The sequence below is a fragment of the Lissotriton helveticus genome, chromosome 1_2 (assembly GCF_964261635.1).
Source record: "Lissotriton helveticus chromosome 1_2, aLisHel1.1, whole genome shotgun sequence".
Lineage (NCBI taxonomy): Eukaryota > Metazoa > Chordata > Amphibia > Caudata > Salamandridae > Lissotriton > Lissotriton helveticus.
In genome coordinates, this window is record NC_136058.1 from 436,658,101 (window position 1) to 436,679,767 (window position 21,667).

Below are 21,667 nucleotides of genomic sequence, written 5' to 3' on the forward strand. Positions count from 1 at the left end.
GAGGGGTCAGCTGTGGAAGTTTAATCGTTGGCTGAATTGTTGAAGTCCGCATTACATACTGGACTAATTGTCTGTGAATTTTTAGTAATTGTTTTAGCTGTATTAACAGCTCTCCTGTAGACATCCCTTCGATGTCTGGGTGTGGTGTGTATCCGGCTAAGACCGGCCACGTTGCTCCTGGTCTACCTAAAGGACCGAGCCTGGTGATGTGATTGTTATGTTTTAGGGCGCCATCAAATAAGAGCAAATGCTCTTGGAATTTGAGTGGTACTTCCACCTCCTCGAATGGAGTGTAAATGTCAGGTGGTACCTCTATTTTGTAATAGTGGAAGTACTTTGTTACAGCATTTGCTGCTGGAAAATGTATCCATGTATAGTATACCTCTGTCTGCCGATATTCGTGTGCCTCAATTACGAATATGACTGTGCCACCTCTAGGTGTCAGTCCATTTTCTATAAGTTTTAAGGTTATAGATTTCCTTTTGGTGACCGGGATTAGTATTATCTCCGGGTCTGCTGCTTGCATGGTAGCATCAGCATCTGCGAGTTCAGTTGCTAATCTAACTGCCTCTCTTTCATCCTCATTGTCAGACATTTTACTGTCAAAAAGGTTATTTTGTTTGCTTGCAGATCAGGTTTCTTATGGAAACAGAGATTAGATGCACAATATTTTGGAACTGTTTATCCTTCAACGTTGACTATACCAAGAACCATACATAGGAGTTCCCTCCTGCGAGGTCTTGGAGGATAATACCTTTCACCCACTCCAGACGTCTTTGGAGTATTGTGGGAAAAGGGGTCTGAGTGAGAAAGCACGACTGAGTTACTCTAAATGTCTTACGTTAGTTTTATCGCCCTTTCCAAACGCGTTGGGCGCCATGTAGTGTAGTTCCTATCTTCCCAATAGGCTCTGCGCATTGGAATAATACCTACAGCAGTAAAGGCCTAGGCCAGACGTTAACTAGGTCTACTACTGTCGATACTAGACTTAAGTTTTGGGTTTGCCAGCGTAGCTCAGAGTTCGCTAGAAACTTTCTCGAATGTTCAAGGAGGAATTAACTTCCCTGATTAGACAAGAAGGGATTTAGTTTCTGACAACCATAGAACATGACAACTTTGCTCTCCCCTAATCAAGAGTCAATCTCGAGAGTCGTGTGAACAAAAGGCAAATTATTTTACTCAGTCAGTACGTGCATTCTTAGTCTCATCAGAATGTAGAGAAAAGGAAGAGACGGGCGTGTTCAATAAAAAGGTGTTATTTATTGATCAGTCTCTTTTCTCATACAAGAGAAATGGATCGATATTATTGCAATACTTATAGTTAAGTAAAGTGCATACATTAAAAGCAATAGTATAAAATAATACTGTAAAAACATTGATATGGTTTCTGAGCCATATGATGTTTAAAATGAATAAAATATATTTACATACACATATACATTTGACTAAACGTACTCAACTGGTGTTTCTAAATACGCCTACCCCGTGTACCTGACCTAAGTCTAATACGTGGGCGGGAATAGAAAGTTACAGTTTAAGTTAAGTTTGTGTTTGCCAAGTGAATAACTAAAGAATTCTCTGTGAGGGGTTATTCAGTTCTGTACCTGGAAGTTAGGATGAATGAGGAATGGTATCTCTCTCTCTGGTCTCGATATTCCAGGCTGCCTGCGAGGGCTGCCCAGAAACGCCGGTGCTGGATTCTCGGCAGGAGAAAGCAGCGCGTCTCTCAGCGCGTCAGGAAGGCGGGGCTGCTGCCAGCGGGGTCTGCTCTGCTCTCGGCTTCGGCAAGTATGGCTGCTCCGTCTCGTCACCACGCGTGTGTTTGCATATGGCAAGATCGGTAATATTTATACCTTTAAGGTGCCGAGATTGACGTAAGGATGGACATAGATACGTCAATAAAGATGTCATACGATTTGCTCGTTAGCACATTCTTTACTAAAGTTCTCGGTGAAATCAAAACAATGGCCGCAGGGTTTTGCCCAGGTTGTCATAGGTTTGATTTGTTATGAGAACTCCGTATGCCTTATCAGGGGCTGGAGGAATATCGCTTGTCTAATTAGATCGCAAGCATTATGACCTAATCAGATAACACGTTCCTGTGCCGTAGTGTGACTGCGTCAGATAACGGTATCTGCATCATGGGGAATTTCTCCCTCATGGGCTGACTGCTAGTTAACTTGTTGGTTTGTTTAACTAGGATAGGGTCAGGAATAGGGGGATCGATTCAGAACCGATAGGAATACATGACAAAGGTTGTTGGTTTCTTGGAACATTCCTTAACAAAATGTCCACTGATATCACAATAAAGCCATAGATTATTCTGTCAATGCTTTTCTTTCTCTTCTTTGGAAAGGGGGCCTCTAATAGTTTCAATTTGCATAGGTTCGACTCCATGTTAATTATCACCAGATTTAACAACCTCTGCTCTGACCCGGTCAAAGTGTGGTACACTGGGCCAAAATTCACATAATCTTTCACCCCCTCTTTCCGTTTGTCGATAGTCTATCTCTAAAACGAGATCAATCAAAGCTGAAACTTCTGTAGGGCAATTTGGGATCTGTGACAAAGCATTCTTTAAGTCATCTTTCAAACACCGATAGAACAAGGTTGCCCTTTTGGCCTCCGGCCATTCAGTTTCTACAACAAGTTTGTTAAATTGGGCCAGGTAAGTGACAAGCTCTCGATTCCCTTGCCTCAACTCCAGTAATTCATTATCCGTAGCCTGTGCCTCCTTCCAACGATGAAAAATTGGCAAAAACTCTTTCTTGAATTCCTCAAAGTTATATAAAATTGGTGAGTCTTGGGTGACCAGGGGCATTGACCACGAAGCTGCGTCTCCATTGAGCTACAACAAGATGAAAGCTATACGAGATTGTGCATCTGGGAAGACAGTGGGCCGACACAAGAAGTACAATGAGCACTGAGTTAAGAAAATGTGGGCCTTCATTTCAAATTTGATTACCTAATTTTTCTCCCTGACTCCTATCAACTCTTGTTGAATCTCCTTAAGAATATTTCCTACATTATTTTAATTGATCCCTTTAGCCATTCTGCTCGGGTGAGTATTGACGTGGGCACTTCACTCTGAGAAGGGTCGTGGTTACTCACAGTGCCAACAGTCCCAGGAGCAGAATGATGAGAGTTTCCAAATTCCACCATTGGTTTTCCCACAGCCCAGCCACCAACTGAACAGTTAATTAGTGGTCGTGCGAACCCAGCCGGAGGAAATGGGAATAGGACAGAGAAGAGACTGCCTGACCTTCTGGCTCTTCCACTCTATTTCTTACTTTCTTCCGTACTCCATTTTATGCCTTTCTTATTCCCTCTCTCTCTTCAAGCATGAGTGGAAATCGCAGTAACATAAAAGCACACCATTACTAATTTCCTTCAATTCCTTCTCAACTTTCTTACCCTCTCTCTCTCTCTCTCTCTCTCTCTCTCTCTCTCCCTCTCTCTCTCTCTCTCTCTCTTTCTTTCCTTACCCAGAGTGCCTATGGGTTTTGCTCCTCATCTATTCTCCGATATAACTATTTTTTTCTTTGGTAACCTGCATTATATACAACATTTTCGCACCCTTTAACTCTTGTGAGTTCATTTATCCTTTTTCACTTATTCGTTCATTCACTCTCTGCCCTACTTTCTTATCTTCTGATTTCTTCTTACTTCTCCCTTAGAAACTTTCTGGAGCCTCCGCTGTCAACCAAGCAACGAAGAAATCAGGAACTGAAGTATTCAATGGGTAAGTATTAATTCTTCTCTTTATATTTCTTTTTTCCTATTTACTTTAAATTGGTATTTCTCTCTAGTTCTAAATTACCGAACTAACTAACTGACGCACCGAAGAGCTCTAACCTGCGCCTAAGCCTGGCAGAAAATTGCACTATTTCTATCTAACTAGACTACAGAAAGAACGTGACTAATCTCAGAAAATCCGTTGGTGAAGTGCCTTGGTTCTAAAATCAACCGGCGCACTTCACAGCTGGTCTATACCTCACGCCTGTGTCCAGGAGCTCAGGACTAGACCAGCAACTTGCACCACGGCCCTCTGCCACTGCGCAACAATGATAATAAATTCCTGCCTGAGGTGATGCGACTCGGCTATCCCTCCTACTAGAGAAAATAGTCTCCCCTGTAGAGCTGGGATTTATTCCACATAAATCCACAGCGGTTCATCTACGGACGGTATTCGCAGTATTCGCAGTGCTGCATTACGTAAACCCAAACATGAAGTCAGCTGATGCCGATAAGGCGTTTGACTCCCTGGAGTAGCCTTTTATGATCGAGATGTTTAGGCTGCTTTAGGCAGCTTGGTATGTCAGGGAGTTTGAGATCACGTATGAAGCTGCTGAGCACCCAGCCTATGGCCTGCGTTTACGTAAATGGGCTCAACTCAGACGCCATTCAGATCGCCTGGGGCACTGGGCTTAGTGTTATAATTTCTGATGTCTTCGTCTCAAACTGGAGGGTCGCTAATTTGAATCCTGGTTGGTGCACTAGGGAATAGTGACTTGTATATTTTTACAGTGCTAGGACGTCTCTTCCTGTGAGAGACAGCACTTTGAATAGGAAAGCCAATAGTTTAAAGAAAGAATTAAACAAAATATAAAATAGGCTACACAAATTATAGGATGTGCTGTACAGAGTATAAGATCAGTCGAGCATAATTTGTAAAAAGAGAGAACGTGATATTTCTTACTGTGCTATCAGATGTTACTTTTTTAGTACCCGCAATCATACTGTAGCTAGTGTTAACCTTTTTTTAAGGTTTCCATGACAATACTGCATTAAAGAAGTACTGGTAACACCCTACCAGTAATCTTAAAAAGAATTACTCTTTGTCACCATGAACCTCCAGGTTTGTCGCTCCCTCGGGTGGTCTGCTCCATTGTCTGCACTCATCTAGTGCAGCTCGGTGATGCCAGCACAACTGGAACAGCCTGGCAGGGCGCACACATCTCAGCTATAAAAGACCTGCTCGTTGGGTGGCACGAGCTGCCAGACAGCAAGGATCCCAAAGTGAGTGTCCACATGCCAGTTTGTGGATAGTGTTCGCAACCCAACCCAACCATATCAGCATACTACAATTCTTTGCCGCAACCACACAAGCAAACTGACCCAGGAGTTACAAGTTAGCCATGGCGGCTACGGGCCATTGCTTACATTTGTGGTCCCACCCAGGTCTCTGGCCCTCTGGACAGCTATCGAAACAGAGAACATGCCCTTTTGAGAAGCTGGTGACCCCAGTGCTTCCTCGAGCAGTACTTTTATCTGGTGCTCCATTTTACGCGGCCAACTCTCACCCCAATGGCCTCCTCAAATGGTGCGATGTTTGGGTGACATTCGTTCTGCGAAGTCCTGAAGCGTGCATAAAGCACAAGCCCGAAACCCATCAGCCTATATCTTTCAGGATCAAGACCTAACGAGAAGAGCAAATGCAGAATTCAAATGTTTCGATAGCTTAATGTCACAGTCACAGTCACAGTTTGATGCGCTGTAGTCGTTCACCGTATTAGCAGGTCTTTTGTAATTAGGCGCTCCTACCTGGAGACTGTTGTTATGTGGTCACTATTAATAAGGGGTTATTGTCCTTCATTACGGATACACTGTCTACCTTTATACGTCTGCTTCTCCTTAACCTTTGTGTTGTTCTAAAAATACCAGTAACCTTTATAAGGCAAGTTGGTAAGCTTTATAATGTTGTCTATCAGTTGTCGCTTTATACCTTTGTTGTAAAATATGCAAACCAAACTTGAAATAAGTACACTTTGTTGTGAGAATAGCTATTGTTGCCGCGGATTTCTTTTATTGCAGCACAGCAATGCCTCTATTATGAATCGAACATTGATTATTCGAATAGTATTGATTTAATTCCAGAGTGACTTTTGGACCATTAAGGCGATAAATAATACATTGACCTCATATTTGTGTTGAATCAGTTTAGCCTGTTAGAGTCCTGTCCTTTGTTGTCGTTTTCTAGTGAGCGGCCAAGGCTCTAGAGGATCATAGGGCTCTGCCCCTCCTTTTGCTTCGATAGGTCAACTTGAATATGAGAAATATGGAAAGGTAGAAATGCCGCATCACCTGTGGATAACTGACACCTCCTCCTGCTCTTACAAATGCCCATCCGGTCACAAATGGCATCCAGGGCCCCAAAAGGACAACGTCATGCCAGATGCCATGTAATGTTGGAAAAGGGGGTAAAAAGAGTAATAGGCGCACATCTGCTGCGGGGATATGTCAGGTAAATTATTGGTTGTGATGGATTCTCTATAAGTACTAAATGACTGATCTCATTGAATATTAAATTATATGAATCAACGTTTGTTTGCCTGATCTGCGCTTATAATGTAAAGGATGGGCCTTACATTGAACCACTCGTTCTGTTTTACACAAAAGCCCCGGACGGAGCTGCATCTTACAGAACTTTTTCCACCTTAGGAAGAACTAAAGACCTGCTTATTAAAGTTGTCTTTTAGGGCCAGAACCGGGTGATGTAAGCTACACTAGTTTCATGGGGATGGACAGATGTTATGGCGATAGGAAACCCCCCTCAACCCACAATAATGTTCCAATCTTCCAGGTTAGAAGAAACCAGAAATGCTTGAACCAAGGGAGCTGTTGAAAGTGTCAAAGGTGACTTATGAACAGCGAGTAAAGACAGGAGTTGGTATTTGAGATGATCTTAAGTGAATCGGAAAGAATGAGAAGAAGTGTGTAAATGGAGTTGCTTTTGTGTATTCTTCGTAAAGAGTTACTGGAAATTCTTCAGCCCAGCCTGATCCATCTCATTTTTTAAACTCTATTGTTGTTTAAATGAAATCTTGACCATATGCGTCTATCTTAAACAAAACCTCAAGCACTTGGGTGCTCCGTGAGCGCCTTTACTTTGCTAAGTTACTCTGTAAACACTGGTAAATCACCTCCTTTTCAGACATTAATAAGATATCACCTGATCAACAGAACCTTTGGTTAAATATCTGTGTATGATGAAATATTTCTTGCTAATTTATAAAGGCCGTAAAGAAGAAGAGGGAGATTTACTAATATTTTGCGCTGTATTTGCATCACAAAAGTGCCACAAAACAGCGCAAAATCTTTTTTTTCCTAATTTACTTTCTAGCATAAAACTTTTTTAGCGCTGGAAATAATGTAAAAGTAATGTGAAGCGGATGCAAATCGGGGGCGTGGCCAACAGCATGGCTGAGTAAGGCGAGTCCCTCCGCAGCTCCGGCGAGCTGACTACGATCCAGCATTCATACACTGTCCCTAAGTCCCGTTTTTGGCATTAAGGGTTCCCTAAAGGTCCCGTCGCTCCTGGGAGGTGGACTGTAGTGCCCGCAGCGCCGCTGCAACTCCACAAAGGGGAGATACGCCGATCAGACACCGCAGCAGGTCGGCCCTGCCTGAAAGATGGCGGCGCCCTGTTGCCAATGACGGAATGGTCATGGAGGGAACTGTCGACCCAGCTGGCGGCCGGTGGTGATTAGGTGGTGACCGGGTGTACAGCCGTAGCTGAGGCCCACCCGGACTGAGGTGCGGAGCTGCGGGAGTGACGGCGGCTGACTAAGGGGCTGCCGGGCGCTCTGGCGTGTCCACGGCGGTGAGCGGCTCCTTCGGTGATTGGGCGGAGGAGGGCCTGGAACTCCGTTGTGCGGGCCGGGCCCGTGAGTGAGACCCTGTGCTGCGCTGGCTGTGTGGTCCCCCTCCCTCTACTGTCGCAGGGATTTCTGCTCCTACACAGAACTGTGCTTAGGACTTGGAACCTCAGTGAACTAGAATGAACCAAAACTCACCTTAGTACCCAACAGCCCCTACCGGACTAGCAATCAATGTCTCATTGGGTCTTCCATTCACCCAATGTTAGACAACCCAGAACATGGACTTAGAACACCTCAGGTAATGTGGAACACATAAAAACTCTTTCGTTATTCTACAAACTCAGTACAAAACAAGGAGTAAATGCAGACACGTGCAAGTTGGAAAGGTTTATTTCTAACGCCGTGTTTGCAAGCGCAGTATCTTTGTAAATACAAGCAGACATATCATAAGCAACAAAGCAATCAGCATAGTTATTATTCCATAAAATACAAAGGAAGAAAGCATGTTAAAATGCTAACGGTAAGAAGGCTAAAATGTACCTAATTCTTACCCTCCCTTGCTAGTATATTATATTAGATCTACAGAAGGTCTCTTTGGGTTTAGAAGGGTGACCCCATACCTCTTGGTCTAGTAGAAATGGATCACATCAGTTTCTACACCGGTGCTCAGCATACGAAGGTTCTTCAAAGTGTGTGTGGCATTCTGTGTGCAGTGCATTATTAAATCGCGCCAAAACCCGAGTTGGCCAGCATTGCAGATATGTTATGTCTAAAACGTGCGCTGATCAGACCTGCTAAGCGCCACTGTGTTATAATAACCTTGAAGGCCTTGGCACTCACTGTTCAGACACTGTACAAACATTTGAAAGTAGAAAGTTTATTTATTTGCACAGTTACTTAAAACCATTGCAATACATGCGAAAATAAAACCATATATAAAACATTCGACAACCGTAATAAAATGTCATCCTAATAGAAATGTAAAACACTTTTGTTGCTTACGAATTTAAAAAACTGAAAGTTTTAAACATGCAGGAGCAACCTATGTAAGTAACCGAGTCAATATGCATTCATAGTTTGGACTTAGCAACATTAATAATCAAAGTTTTATCAAAGAACGTCCAGTGCCTAGTCAATTTGATTTTATGATATCCATTAACTAGTTGTGGAACAGTGAGTGTGACTCATCTTCCTCCATTGTATCCATTGACTGGCAAGGAAGAAAGGCGGGTGCGACTTCTTGCATGACAGTAAAAAGTAGGAGTTGTGTACTCTCAGATTAGTGGCATGATCTTAATTTTCAGCTTTATGCAGTGACACCCCTTTTCATCATGGACGAGAAACTGCGTTAGTCGGCTGGTATGCTAGCGGTTGCTAATTGGATGAATGAACGGTGCCTACAACTGAATCCTGGGAAGACAGAGCTCATGCTTTTAGGGAAGGATGCTCGATTCTGGACGTGGGAATGGTGGCCCCCAGAGTTAGGAGAAGCGCCTACACCTGCCACCTCAGTGAAAAGTCTGGGAATTCAGCTGGATAATTCACTAAACATGAAAAATAATGTTAAGCATATAGCAGGGACGTGCTATTATAACCTACGCCTGTTATGTAGAATCATTCCCTATCTTCCTCTAGATCATCGCCGTACCGTGGTTCAGGCCATGGTAGGGAGTAGGATAGACTACGGCAATGCCTTGCTGGCAGAAATAGGTACTACCACTTTAGCTAAACTGCAGGTTATACAGAATACCGCTGCCAGAATGGTTTTGAATGCGCCGCCTGGATCCCCTTCCCTCCCCCTGCTCAGGCAGTTACATTGGCTCCCTGTCCAAAAGAGATCTGTCTTTAAGGTATGCGGTCTTGCCTTTATAGCATTCAGAGGAGGGGGACCAGCATACCTCCATAATAAACTTTTTAAACAACAATAAATATACAGAAGGCAAGAGGGGAGTTTGCGCAAGAATAATGTATATAAATCTGGGAACTATTAATATACATACTTAAATGGATTTAATTTTGATCTTACCGTAGGCTATTTCAGTCCATAATTTCTACCAAATAATTCTGACTCGACAGATACTGCCAGGACCGACCTTCAGAAGGACTAGGACCTAAAGTCATATTATCAACTCTTGGTTTCGCCAATATTACAGACTTTTGATTCTTTAATGCCCTGATGAAGTCCAACTGCTGTAAAGCTGGACGAAACACGTGTTGGCATATAAGTACAAACACTATATTAAGAAAAAACTGGTACTGAGTGACTAAAAGAAAATAAAGAAATAAAAGAAGATCCAAGAAATTACCTGTTTGGATATCTATTGTTATTTGAATCAAAGTACATTTTATGATTGATTGATCTATTTACATATAGCTAGTGTTGCTCAGGTAGAGAATATTAAGAGGAAACTTTTTAAACAAGTTCATGAACGAAACTTAAGATCTAATGATCTAGCTCTCCTGAAGATTCCACGGATTAGGCTAACCCGTACAGGCGGCAGAGCCTTTTCCTACATTGTCCCTAAATTTTGGAATTCTTTACCGATTGCTTTGCGGCAATCTAGTACCGACTTGATCTTCAGGAAACAATTAAAAACATTTTTATTCTAATTAGGTCATGATATAACACGTTCTGCTCTCGTCTGCCGGATTTCTATTGGTACAGCGCTAAGATGCCCCTGGGTGAGTCATGTGCTATAAATGAAAAAATAAAAAAATAAAAATAAGGACGGATGAACAGATAGTGGAGACGTTTGCTACATACTATAAAACATTCTACGAAGCAAACGACCTAGGGACGCAGGAGGCTGCTCTCCACTATATGGCAGACATTGAGCTCCCGGCCTTAGCGGACGAGGACCAGAAGGATCTGGAGGGAGACTTCACATTAGATGAAGTTAGAGCGGCACTATCAAAGCTCTGGGCAGGGAAGTCCCCGGGTCCCAATGGTTTCCTGGCGGAATTTTTCAAAAAGACAGAGGACTTACTCTTGCATCACGTGATGGGGCTCTTTGAGGCGGCGGCGCAGGAGGGGAAGTTACCATTGGACCTCCCGTAGGCTACGATAGTCCCGATATATAAGGAAGGGAAACCAGTGGACGACTGTGCGTCGTATCGCTCCATTTCCCTCTTGAATGTAGAGGTGAAACTTCTTGCGACGGTACTCGCTCTCCAGTTGCGACGGGTGATACCGGGGTTGGTGCACCTAGACCAAACGAGTCTTCTCCCAGATCGGGCCACGAGATTAATCCTCCGTCAGACCCACAATTGGCTACAGGATGTGAGCACGAGATACGACCCACATTGGTTCCTGTCGTTGGACGCAGAAAAAGCGTTCGATGCTGTCCACTGGCCGTTCCTGGAAGGGGCATTATTGCGTTTTGGTCCCAAGTTTCGGGCTTGGGTGCGGTTGCTCTACGCTGACCCCAGGGCACGCGTTAGGGTCAATGGGACACTCTCTAGCGAATTTCCGGTGAGACGCGGGACTAGGCAGGGATGCCCCCTGTCCCCCCTGGCTCTTTGCCCTCGTGATTGAGGTACTGGCGTGTACGGTTAGACAGAATGAGGACATTAGGGGGTTCCAGATAGGACAGACGGATACGGCAGAGGAAAAGATATCGCTGTACGCAGACGATATCCTCCTGTATGTAACGCACCCGGCTACAACGATAGGGGCCCTTTTCTCCGAACTGGATCGCTACGGGGCACGTGCTGGTTACTGCATAAATTGGCATAAGTCGATCCTCTATGATCCCAGGGGCCGAGATGACTGGACAGCACTACCGCGAAGGCTGCAGACGACAGGTGTAGGGTTCGTATATCTAGGGATATATGTGACGCTGGATACAACTCTTTCCTATGATAGGAACATTAAAAGAATCTCAAATAACTTTGCAGAGGACGCGGCCAGGTGGCGGATGCTCCCCCTCACGCTTCTGGGCCCCTGTTCAAAATGATGACGCTTCCCTGATATTTATATGCATTCCAAAATGAATATTTCCCTATATCGAGACAGGTGTTCCGATATATCAATGCGGAATTAAGGACCTTCTTGTGGCTGGGAAAACACCCTGGGTGGCATTGACGACCCTTCAAAGGCATCAATAAAGTGGTGGGATCTCATTACCTAATATAGAGGGCTATTATTGGGCGGAACACCTGGCGCCTGTTAATGACTGGATACATGCCCCGGCTACACATCCCACCTATGCACTAGAGAGGCATGGTATGGTGAAATGCACCTTCCTCCATTATCTCTATGGGGGCACGGGGAAAACCAGGCTGCTTCCAGCCACAAGAGTTACCCTTGACCTTTGGGTATGGGCGACGAGATGTACAGGCTGGGAACGGAAGCCGACGAGGCTGTGGAAATGCGCATGGCTGTGGGAATTGAGTAAATTAAAGGGCTTCCAGAGATGGGACGATATAGGTATTTCGACAATCGGTGACATGATGAAGAGTGGGGCACTGAAGTCCTTCCAGGTCCTCAGGGCAGAGTACGGCTTAGGTCGCACTCAATATTATAGGTATGCACAGGTGAGTCACGCCTGGCGGGCGGAGGAATTGTTGACAGGCACGCTCCTCGAGTACGCACCACTGGAGGGCCGTCTCTTGCAGGAGCAGATCCCAAGTAGGGCAGTCTCCCTGACCTACAGAACTGTGATGAATAACCTCCTGGATGGGCTATTGAACCTTAAAAGGAAATGGGAAGCAGATGTGGGGGACATGGATGAGGTGGATTGGGACACGGTCCTGATGCATCCAAGGGAGGTGGCCATTAAGTCCCGTCTATGGCTTATCCCACGGGTACTCATAGTACGGCCCGCGGGCCAAGAGCGGCCCGGCAAGCCTTCCCTGGCGGCCCGCAGACCTGGCAGACATCGTACCAGTGTTTTAAAAAAACACATTTCTAAAGTGTCTGCAACCGGAGCGAGACTCTGCTGCTCTGTGGGGGTCGGTCGGGTTCTTCATTCAGGTGATAGGGAGAGCGGAGCTGCAGGGGCCTAAGAGGTGAAATACAATAAAGCCCTGTTAAAATGCAAATGGTCTTTTAAAGACCTGTTAAGTGCTCAGGTGCGGCTTTGTGTGTGTGTGTGCTCGCAAGCTGTCTCAGCCGGCCGACACACAGGGTGAGATGCCGTTCCTGTTGCATGCTGACTCATCGCTGAACCTAGGGCTCGCAGCATCAGTCTAGCAGAGGAAAAAGGACTGCAGCCCCAAAGCTCCGAAGTCAGCAGCAAGAAATTCCTCAAGTTGGGGGCGCCGAGGGGAGCTACCATGACTGACATAACAATTGTCAAGGAAGGCTGGGTGCAGAAGAGGGGTAAGTGTAAAAACGGAAGCATTCACTCTGTATCAAAAACAGTCATTCTCAACAATATGGAAGCAGTTCTGTGACCACATTTAGAGAAATGACCAATCGATGAAAAATGCAGTGAAGGGATGAGAAATGTGCAAAGATAGTTTACCTCTTATGGACAGGATAGGTCGGTGTGTTGTTGTTTTTGGTTTGTAACACATGATTTATTTAAAAAGGGGTTAGCTGTTTTTGTATTCACTTGTCTGCAAGCATGTCTCTTCTGGCAATCCTTCTTGAAATGAGGACGTTGTAAAAGTAGTCTCGTTTTGTATTATTTTGGTTAGCACGTTTAAACGCAGAGGCCTACCATAATCTATCTTAGAAATTAAACGTTTACAGCGGTTTGTTCCCATCAACCAAAAACAAGTTTGTGTGCACCCTGGTAAGATTTTCATCGCCACCAAAACAGAAAATGAATGATTTGCTTCTGTTTTGCCATTATTGGAAGGAATTGTTTTGTTTCTAGCATTCAAATCTACTGATTCCTGAGGCCCAGCTCGGTATCCTTTGTTGTGGGAGGTATTGATGACATCTAATACCGTTTTTTTAGAGACTTATGGTGGTTGTGTATAATTGAGAACGGAAATTGGGTATTTTTCACTTGCTTTTTGCACCCTCTAGGCATCTGAATCTGGAATCTGGAACTTGCTTCCTCCATCGCTCCGTGTCACCATTTCCACCCGGATCTTCAAAGCAGACCTCAAATCTCTTCTATTCCAAAGACCCTTTCAGAACTAATTTATAAAATGCAAAAATACATAAATAAATAAATGACAGAGGGAGGTAGAGGGATGGAGGGAGAGGGAGAGGGAGGGAAAGGGAGGGAGACAGAGGGAGAGAGAGGGAGGGAGGTACAGGGAGGGAGGGAGAGAGAAGGGGAGTGAGGGAAGGGGAGGGAGTGAGGGAAGAAAGGGGAGTGGGGGAAGAAGAGAGAGGGAAGGGGAGTGAGGGAGGGAATGAGGGAAGGGGAGGGAGGGAGTGAGGGAAGGAAGGGGAGTGGGAAGGGAGAATGGGATGGGGAGTGAGGGACAGGGAAGGTGAAGGGGGGTGAGGGAAGGGGAGTGAGGGAAGGGAGTATGGGAGCAAGGGAAGGAGAGAGGGAAGGGGAGAGAGGGAAGGAGGGAAGGGGAGTGAGGGAGGGAGGGAAGGGGAGTGGGGGAGGGAGAGGGGGAAGGGGAGTGAGGGTGAGGGAAGGGGAGTGAGGAAGGGTGGTGAGGGACCGTGTCCCACCTCATGGTCACAGTTTTTTTTTGTTGCTCTAGCCCCGCCCCCCTTCCCCACTGACCCCGCCCCCACCGGTGCGGCCCTCGGACACAAACCACACTGTAAATTTGGCCCCCGAGAGAAAGTTTGTGAGTACCCATGGCTTATCCAATACAATATCCTCCATAGGACCTACTATGACCGAGTGCGCCTACATAACATGTGGAGGGCCAGTGACCCGAATTGCCTGCGATGTGGTAGGGATGGTGGTGATTTTTTTCATACAATCTGGTCGTGTTCGGAAATTCAAAGCTATTGGGTTGAGCTCCTGAGAGAACTAGGGTAGGTACTGGGGACCACTTTACCGCTAGATCCCAAATTGCTCTTATTGGGTATGACTAACAATGTGGGCCTTGCCCGCCCGCAGTTGATCTTTCTAGTTTTGGCTCTAGTGGTTGCCAAAAGGGATGTAGCACGGAGGTGGGGGGTGGCCACGTTGCCGCAGCTGGAGGAATGGAGACGAGGCATGGATCTCTATATGGTGGCTGAAATGCCCTAAAAAGTTTGGAAGAGTGTGGGGCAGATGGCGTACATATCATGGCTTGAATGGGGGCTTTGAGCTGGCAGGGGCGCAGAGGTATTCTACAGGGGACAAGAAGAGAGAGGGTGCCAAGAGCCTTTGTGATATTATGGGGGTGGATCAGGGATACAATCGAAGGGGGCTAGATAGGGCAGTGGAGAGTGGATTGTTCGTACCGATGAATCAAGGAGGGAGGGAGACGGAAGGTTGGGTGCGTTGATTAATGCTGACATGCTGGTTGTGTTCGCATTACTTCACACATTGGGACCTACCACGGGGGGTGCATGGGCATTCCCGTGCAACCACCCAAGATTTCTCATGCTAAACCCATGATACCAAATTCAGTAGATTGGGTTTAGGGTGAGAAAACTGCACCATTTTAAACAAGACACAAGGAAGGAGAAATTAATTAATTTCTCCTTCCTTTTCTGACTTTGCATGCGTGCTGCACTGCGCAACATGCATACAAAGTGGGAAAAGCCTTCCCTCGTGTCTGACATAGTATTTTGTACAGGAAGGTTGTCCTTCCTGTACAAAACCGATGCTGGACTCACACACACACACACCCTAGCGCGCTGGTGCTAAGGTGTGTGCTTGATGCAGTGCCGCTGTAATCAGTGCCGACGCAAGGGAAAGGGAAGGAGAGAGCCATATCTTTGAAAATATGGTGCTCTCCTGTTCCCTTCCTGTCGCGCCACGCAGTGTAGCCTTGTGGGGGGAGGGCAGCGCTGCATTGTGTGGAGATTTGGTACATCTCCCCCAAAATATCTTTTACAACTAGTTACATGTTGTGAATTCTCATTCCATTATGTTTCAATTTAGTAATTTTAAATATCTTTACATCCAACAGAAAACAAGCCTTGAATGTGTGAAATGACCATCAATAATGAAGCGAATGCGGTAAATCTTCAATATTAGCAGAAATATTGAGCTACAGTATTCAGGAAAACATCAGCGCAGTTGGCGACAGGGGAACCTGCACACAAACTGACAGATCCCGGATGAAGTATCGAGGGCAGTTCAGTGATTGTAAGAGGCTGATCTGTGCACCTCCACATCACAAGACGAAGAAATGACTTTAGGAAAATTAAGGCAACAACAATAACAAACCGCCTCCTGTATAAACAAGTGTACAACACCAGCTTTGATCATCGGATCGGTATGATGTGATTACCTAAGTGCTCTATTTTATGAAATGATGACAAGCCATCCTTCCATGCTCTAGAGAATTGTAAACTCTTTCTGGACAAACCACAGTAACCAGAGAAGAGCACAACAGAGTGGAGCCAGACAACTGACAGGTAAAGGAAAGAGGAGTTCTTGCATCTACAATACAATAGACTGTCCTAATTTGCACCGGCCAGAAGGAAGATACATCTTTACCCGCAATCGTGCATAGCCATAATCCAAACCAAAGGCACAATCACCTACAAAGACACCTTCTACGTATTAGGAGTGTGGTAAATATTTGGTGGCTATTGTATTTTATTGTTAAAACAGAAATCAAACGTGTAAAATACCGCACACATATTAAATGTGTGAGAAAAACACAAGTGCTTTATCAGCCATGTTGGCCCATCAGGAAATGCAGTCATGGGATGTAGACAAATATATACCCGACCCACAGACACTAACCAAGAAAGAAGAATCATACACATGCAGCAAGAGCTCTAGTTTGTCATCACCACTCAAGCTTCATCAGCAAACATACACAGGACAAAAACCATTCAAGTGCAGTGAATGTGTCAAGAGCTTTAGTAGGTTATCAGAACTACAAAGACACCAGCGAACACACACAGGGGAAAAGCCATTCAAGTGCAGTGAATGTGTAAAGAGCTTTAGTCACTTATCAGAACTACAAAGTCATCAGCGAACACACACAGGGGAAAAGCCATTCAAGTGCAGTGAATGTGCAAAGTGCTTTAGTCAGTTATCAAACCTCCAAAGTCATCAGCGAACACACACAGGGGAAAAGCCATTCAAGTGCAGTGAATGTGCAAAGAGCTTTAGTCAGTTAACAAACCTCCAAAGTCATCAGCGAACACACACAGGGGAAAAACCATTCAAGTGCAGTGAATGTGGGAAGTGCTTTAGTCATTTATCAAATCTTCAAAGACATAATCAAACACACACAGGGGAAAAACCATTCAAGTGCAGTCAATGTGTGCAGAGCTTTAGTAGGTTATCAGACCTAAAATGTCATCAGCGAACACACACAGGGGAAAAACCATTCAAGTGCAATGAATGTGGGAAGAGCTTTAGTCGATTATCAGAGCTACAAAGTGATCAGCGAACACACAGGGGGGGAATACAATTCAAGTGCAGTGAATGTGCAAAGTGCTTTAGTCATTTATCAACCCTTCAAACACATCAGCAAACACACACAGGGGAAAAACCATTCAACTGCAGTGAATGTGTGAAGAGCTTTAGTCGATTATCAAACCTACAAAGTCATCAGCGAACACACACAGGGGAAAAACCCTATCATTGTAGTGAATGTGACAGTAGTTTTAGTTACTCTACAGCATTAAGGGCTCATCAGCGGACTCACACAGGAGAAAAACCATTCAAGTGCAATAAATGTGGGAAGAGCTTTAGTCAATTATCAAAACTAAAAAGTCATCAGCGAACACACACAGGGGAAAAACCCTATCATTGTAGTGAATGTGACAGTAGTTTTCGCTTCTCTACGGCATTAAAGAATCATCAGCGAACACACACAGGGGAGAAACCATTCAAGTGCAGTGAATGTGCAAAGAGCTTTAGTCAATTATCAGTACTACAAAGACATCAGCGAACACACACAGGGGAAAAACCATTTAGGTGCAGTGAATGTGCAAAGTGCTTTAGTCGGTTATCACACCTTCAAAGACATCAGCGAACACACACAGGGGGAAAACCATTCAAGCGCAATGAATGTGGGAAGAGCTTTAGTCGACGATCAGAACTACAAAGTCATCGGCGAACACACAGGGAGAAAACATAGAAGGGCACTGAAAGTGAGAAGGGCTTTTGTAAATTTTCGATCCCACACAGCCCTCAGTGACTACACTCCTTCATTTAACTCACATGGAAATAATCCTAGAGATGAAGAAATTCCGGAAAGAATTTAAGAACATCAAAAATAATATTGACCCGTCTAAGGACATAGACAAGAGCTAAACAGTGCAGTTATTGTGAGAGGAATAAATTACGGAAAAAGATAAAATTCAAATTATGTATGACATTGAAATACTAATGATAGAAGACCTGAATAGCAGTAAAGAAGAAAAACAGATAACAGTATTTGCAGAATTATAAAAGTGTTTGTTTCCAGTGATTGTTCACTTCCGTACACATAGCAAAGTGACATGATGTACCAGGATACACAGTGGGAGACGAGCACAATGTGGATTAAAAGAAAAGAAACATTGTTGATTTTTATTTGGTGAAGAAGAGATACAAAGAAAAACATTCAATCGCACCTGACCACACTACCTGTAAAAGCAACACTGAACAATACTGGGACTAACATCGTTATTTTCAGCTACCTTGTCGGATTAGTGATAAAACCTTTAAACCCAACACACCCAGAGTGGACATGTTGTCAGGGCTCTAGAGATGGAAGCTTCATTGGTAAAATGCATGTATTACTATTAACAAATGCCACTGCAGTACATGTAATGAACTAAGGCGAAGCACAGGTGTTCAAGAAATAACCTATTTTCAGATATAAAAGAGCATATACTTTGTTTTTAACCTCTTGCATGCTAATGACAAGGTGAACTCGTCATGAGGCACACTGTAGCTGTGCTCATGACAAGGTCAACTCGTCATGTATAATGGTATTCTAACAATGTTAGCGCAGGACGGGAAAAGCCTTAGCAGCCAAGTGGTTAAGTAACGTATGGTGCATCTTTTACACACTGTTATCGGTTGATGGTTCAGCTCTTGTCTCGCGCATTATTACTAAGTGCGACCCGTGGCTCCTCTCCGACTTGGCTCTCCCTATTCATTTTGTGACTTGCCAAACTCTACTTTGTACCAGAATTGAGTCATTGTAAGCAGTAGACTCTGTTTGAAGAATGTGGTGAAATAGCGAAATCCCACATCAAAAGCATATATGTGCCAGGACAATCAGTTACACTCCCAGCAACTCATCATCCACACTTGATTGGCCCTTGTCCTCGAATGTTCTGAAGGATTTGTCGTATGAATGCCAGAAGTGGCAGTGACATTCATGAAGCTAAAGCTAACAGGAGTGTGTGGGAGATAGAGAGGGGAGAGATAAAGAGAGCGAGAGTGACAAAGAAAGGGGGAGAAAAAGAACGAATTGGAAGGAGGGGGAACGGTACGTTATTTGTACTCATCTAAAAATAGAAGAAGCAGCCGAATACATGCCAATGTGTGACATCACCAGAGAAATGGGCTGAACACCTGTGAGTTTAATGTTTATTTTTAATACCTATAGACCCATGTCATGCCAATAAACAGGGCACAAGTAAGGAAAATAGTGAAGGAGCCCATTATCATATGCAAATCACAGTGACAATGCAATCCATCACAAAACTCCAGGTTACCTGGCTCAGAAACGTACTCTTTCTGGAGTTAACTGACCCTCCAGGAGCAAAACAGACTTACTTCTGAAACCGGCTCGCTTCCACAAGAAATAGACTTATGACCGAGCATTCTCAGGAGCAGCACCGAGAATTTGGAAAGCACTCCCACCAAACATCAGAAGAATCACATCCATCGCAACCTTCAAAAAGGAAGCAAAATCATTCTATATGAGCAAATTTCTCCCATAAGACTGATTGGACGACTGCTTGTCTATAAACTGCTCCGCTCCGCTATCCGATGTTGGTACAAAGTTTATCCTGTTATTTAGCTGTGTCTTGGTCATTTAACTACTGACTGTATATATGTTTATATGCTATACTGAAGTGTGAAACAGTAATGACTGGTTTTGTCCTCTAATGTTCTGGTTTTATCCACTAATGTACTCGTTTTGCTGAAACTCTACTGTAAAGCGCTCTGATACCCTACACTGGGTCATGTTTGCGCTATAGAAAACACTAAATAAATAAAAATAAAAATAAATGTAGTGACATCACAAGAAGTGATGTCAGGCCCTTATAATAGTTTTCACGTGAAAGGTTGATGGCCTGTTTTAAAAACAAGAAACAAGAAACATAAAATAATGTAAAAATAAGTTTTTGGTTTCAGTTTTTATACATCATGTGTTTTGCCCACTATTAGTTTGTAACTAAACTCGGAAATGACTGAAAGTGTAAATATTTTTAAACAGATATGTGGAACTTGGAAATTACATTTTTAAACAGTTTTCAGAGAATAAATAAAATGTGCTTTTAATTTGCGCTTGTTTCCTGACGTTATTCTTTATCCAGGCCCTAAGCCCCAAAGTGTTTCACATTTCCAATACATTAAGCAATAGAAGGGCTAATTTTGTCAAGTTCTCTGTTCCTCTCTTGCGCCACTCACACAAACAAACACTCAGAGGCCTGTGTCTGCAGTGCTTGGGCACAAAGTAACAATTATCAGTCGCAGGCTAAGGAGCTAGGAGGAACTGAGTCCCGTTTCTAGATAATAGTGGGGGGGACCCCTTCAAACTGTGGCTACCCCCAGACTTGTGCCGTGCTGATAAAGCAATAGTTAATTTGAGTAATTTATGATGAATTGAAATGAGAGAAAGAGAAGAACAGAGCAAGGTGCAGAATATATTAAAGAAAATGAAAAAAGAGACACAAGACTTTAACCTGTTCTGTGTACTAGCACTTTACGTAAACAAGTTGTGCTGTGTGTTGTGAACAGGCTGTCACCCCCCTTTGTATGTAAATAAGCTTCTGTGACCAGACACCCCAGGCTCCCATCTCTTCTAGCGCGGATGATAATGTGAGCACTGTAAGGTAATCACAAACTAGGACTATATTGAGAAACAATTGGCTTCCAGGTCACACAGCTGTGGTTATGTAGTTCTGTATTAATTTTTTTTCATTTACTTTAATTTGCAGCAATCCTCCAGGTTACTTTTTCTCAGTATTACGCTTCAGGTCGCTCATTTGTCGGCATGGGTTTTGTCCTCACACTAGTCTAGGACAGGCCTTCCCAAGGTAGAAGGCGCTGTAATAGGAATAATAAATCAGACATATATGAAATTGTATGAAAACAAATGTGTGCCTTTCAGTTATTAGGCACCACCAGACTCACATCTACACATGTAATTGAGCGCCAGACTAAAGTGACTCCTCCCTGTATAAATATGTGCCATCAGTAATCGGGCTGATGGTTCCGCTGATGTGCACAGCAAATACAGTTTCTGGGATTGTGCGCATTGGCCTAAATTTTAATTGCTGAAGTTGCTCGCAGTTTCGCTGATGCGCACAGTTTATAAGGCTTGTGGATATTGTGCACTGTAAGCAGATCACTGAAGTTCACCCTTAAGTAGTAACTAGGTCAAACCATAGTACGTACATCATACATAATATCACTGCCCCCCCTTCTTGTTGACATCTCAAGGAGTTCCTTCTCTCTCGTGGGTGAAGTGAAAGAAGGAATTCACACATTATGCTCATGTCTGTGGCATTTCCTTAAGCGCAGAGAGGAAAGCCTCATTGTTAATGCATTGTTTGGGCTCTGAGGGACAAGAATTCTTTGAACACCTTCCTGAACTCTCTGATAGTGACTCTGCCATTCTTAATGAATACGAAATCTGCTTCAAAAAGTTGGACTTTCACCACCTCCCCAAAGTGAGTACTGTCCTTGAACGATATCACTTTGGAGAAGGATGCAAAGGCAGGATGAGTCGGTCGAACAGTCCATAACTACCTTGTGCAAATTGGCTTCCATGTGCAATTGTGGTGCAGGTTAGAGGAACGCTTAAGAGATCAGTTCATGTTGGGATGCGCCCTCGATAAAATGAGAGAC

At 44.1% G+C, this 21,667-nt stretch overlaps 1 protein-coding gene across 1 annotated transcript in view; it reads left to right on the forward strand.

The window, feature by feature from the left end:
* LOC144805176 (uncharacterized) overlaps positions 1-20,079 on the forward strand; it is a 74,144-nt gene extending 54,065 nt beyond the window's left edge. Inside the window, exons 3-5 of the mRNA XM_078671948.1 lie at positions 3,678-3,742; positions 15,594-17,075; positions 17,139-20,079. Of these exons, the coding sequence (XP_078528074.1) occupies positions 16,278-17,075; positions 17,139-17,729 (1,389 nt within the window). The 5' untranslated portion in view covers positions 3,678-3,742; positions 15,594-16,277 and the 3' untranslated portion in view covers positions 17,730-20,079. The remainder of the gene's footprint in view (positions 1-3,677; positions 3,743-15,593; positions 17,076-17,138) is intronic.
* The last annotated feature ends 1,588 nt before the right edge of the window (positions 20,080-21,667 follow it).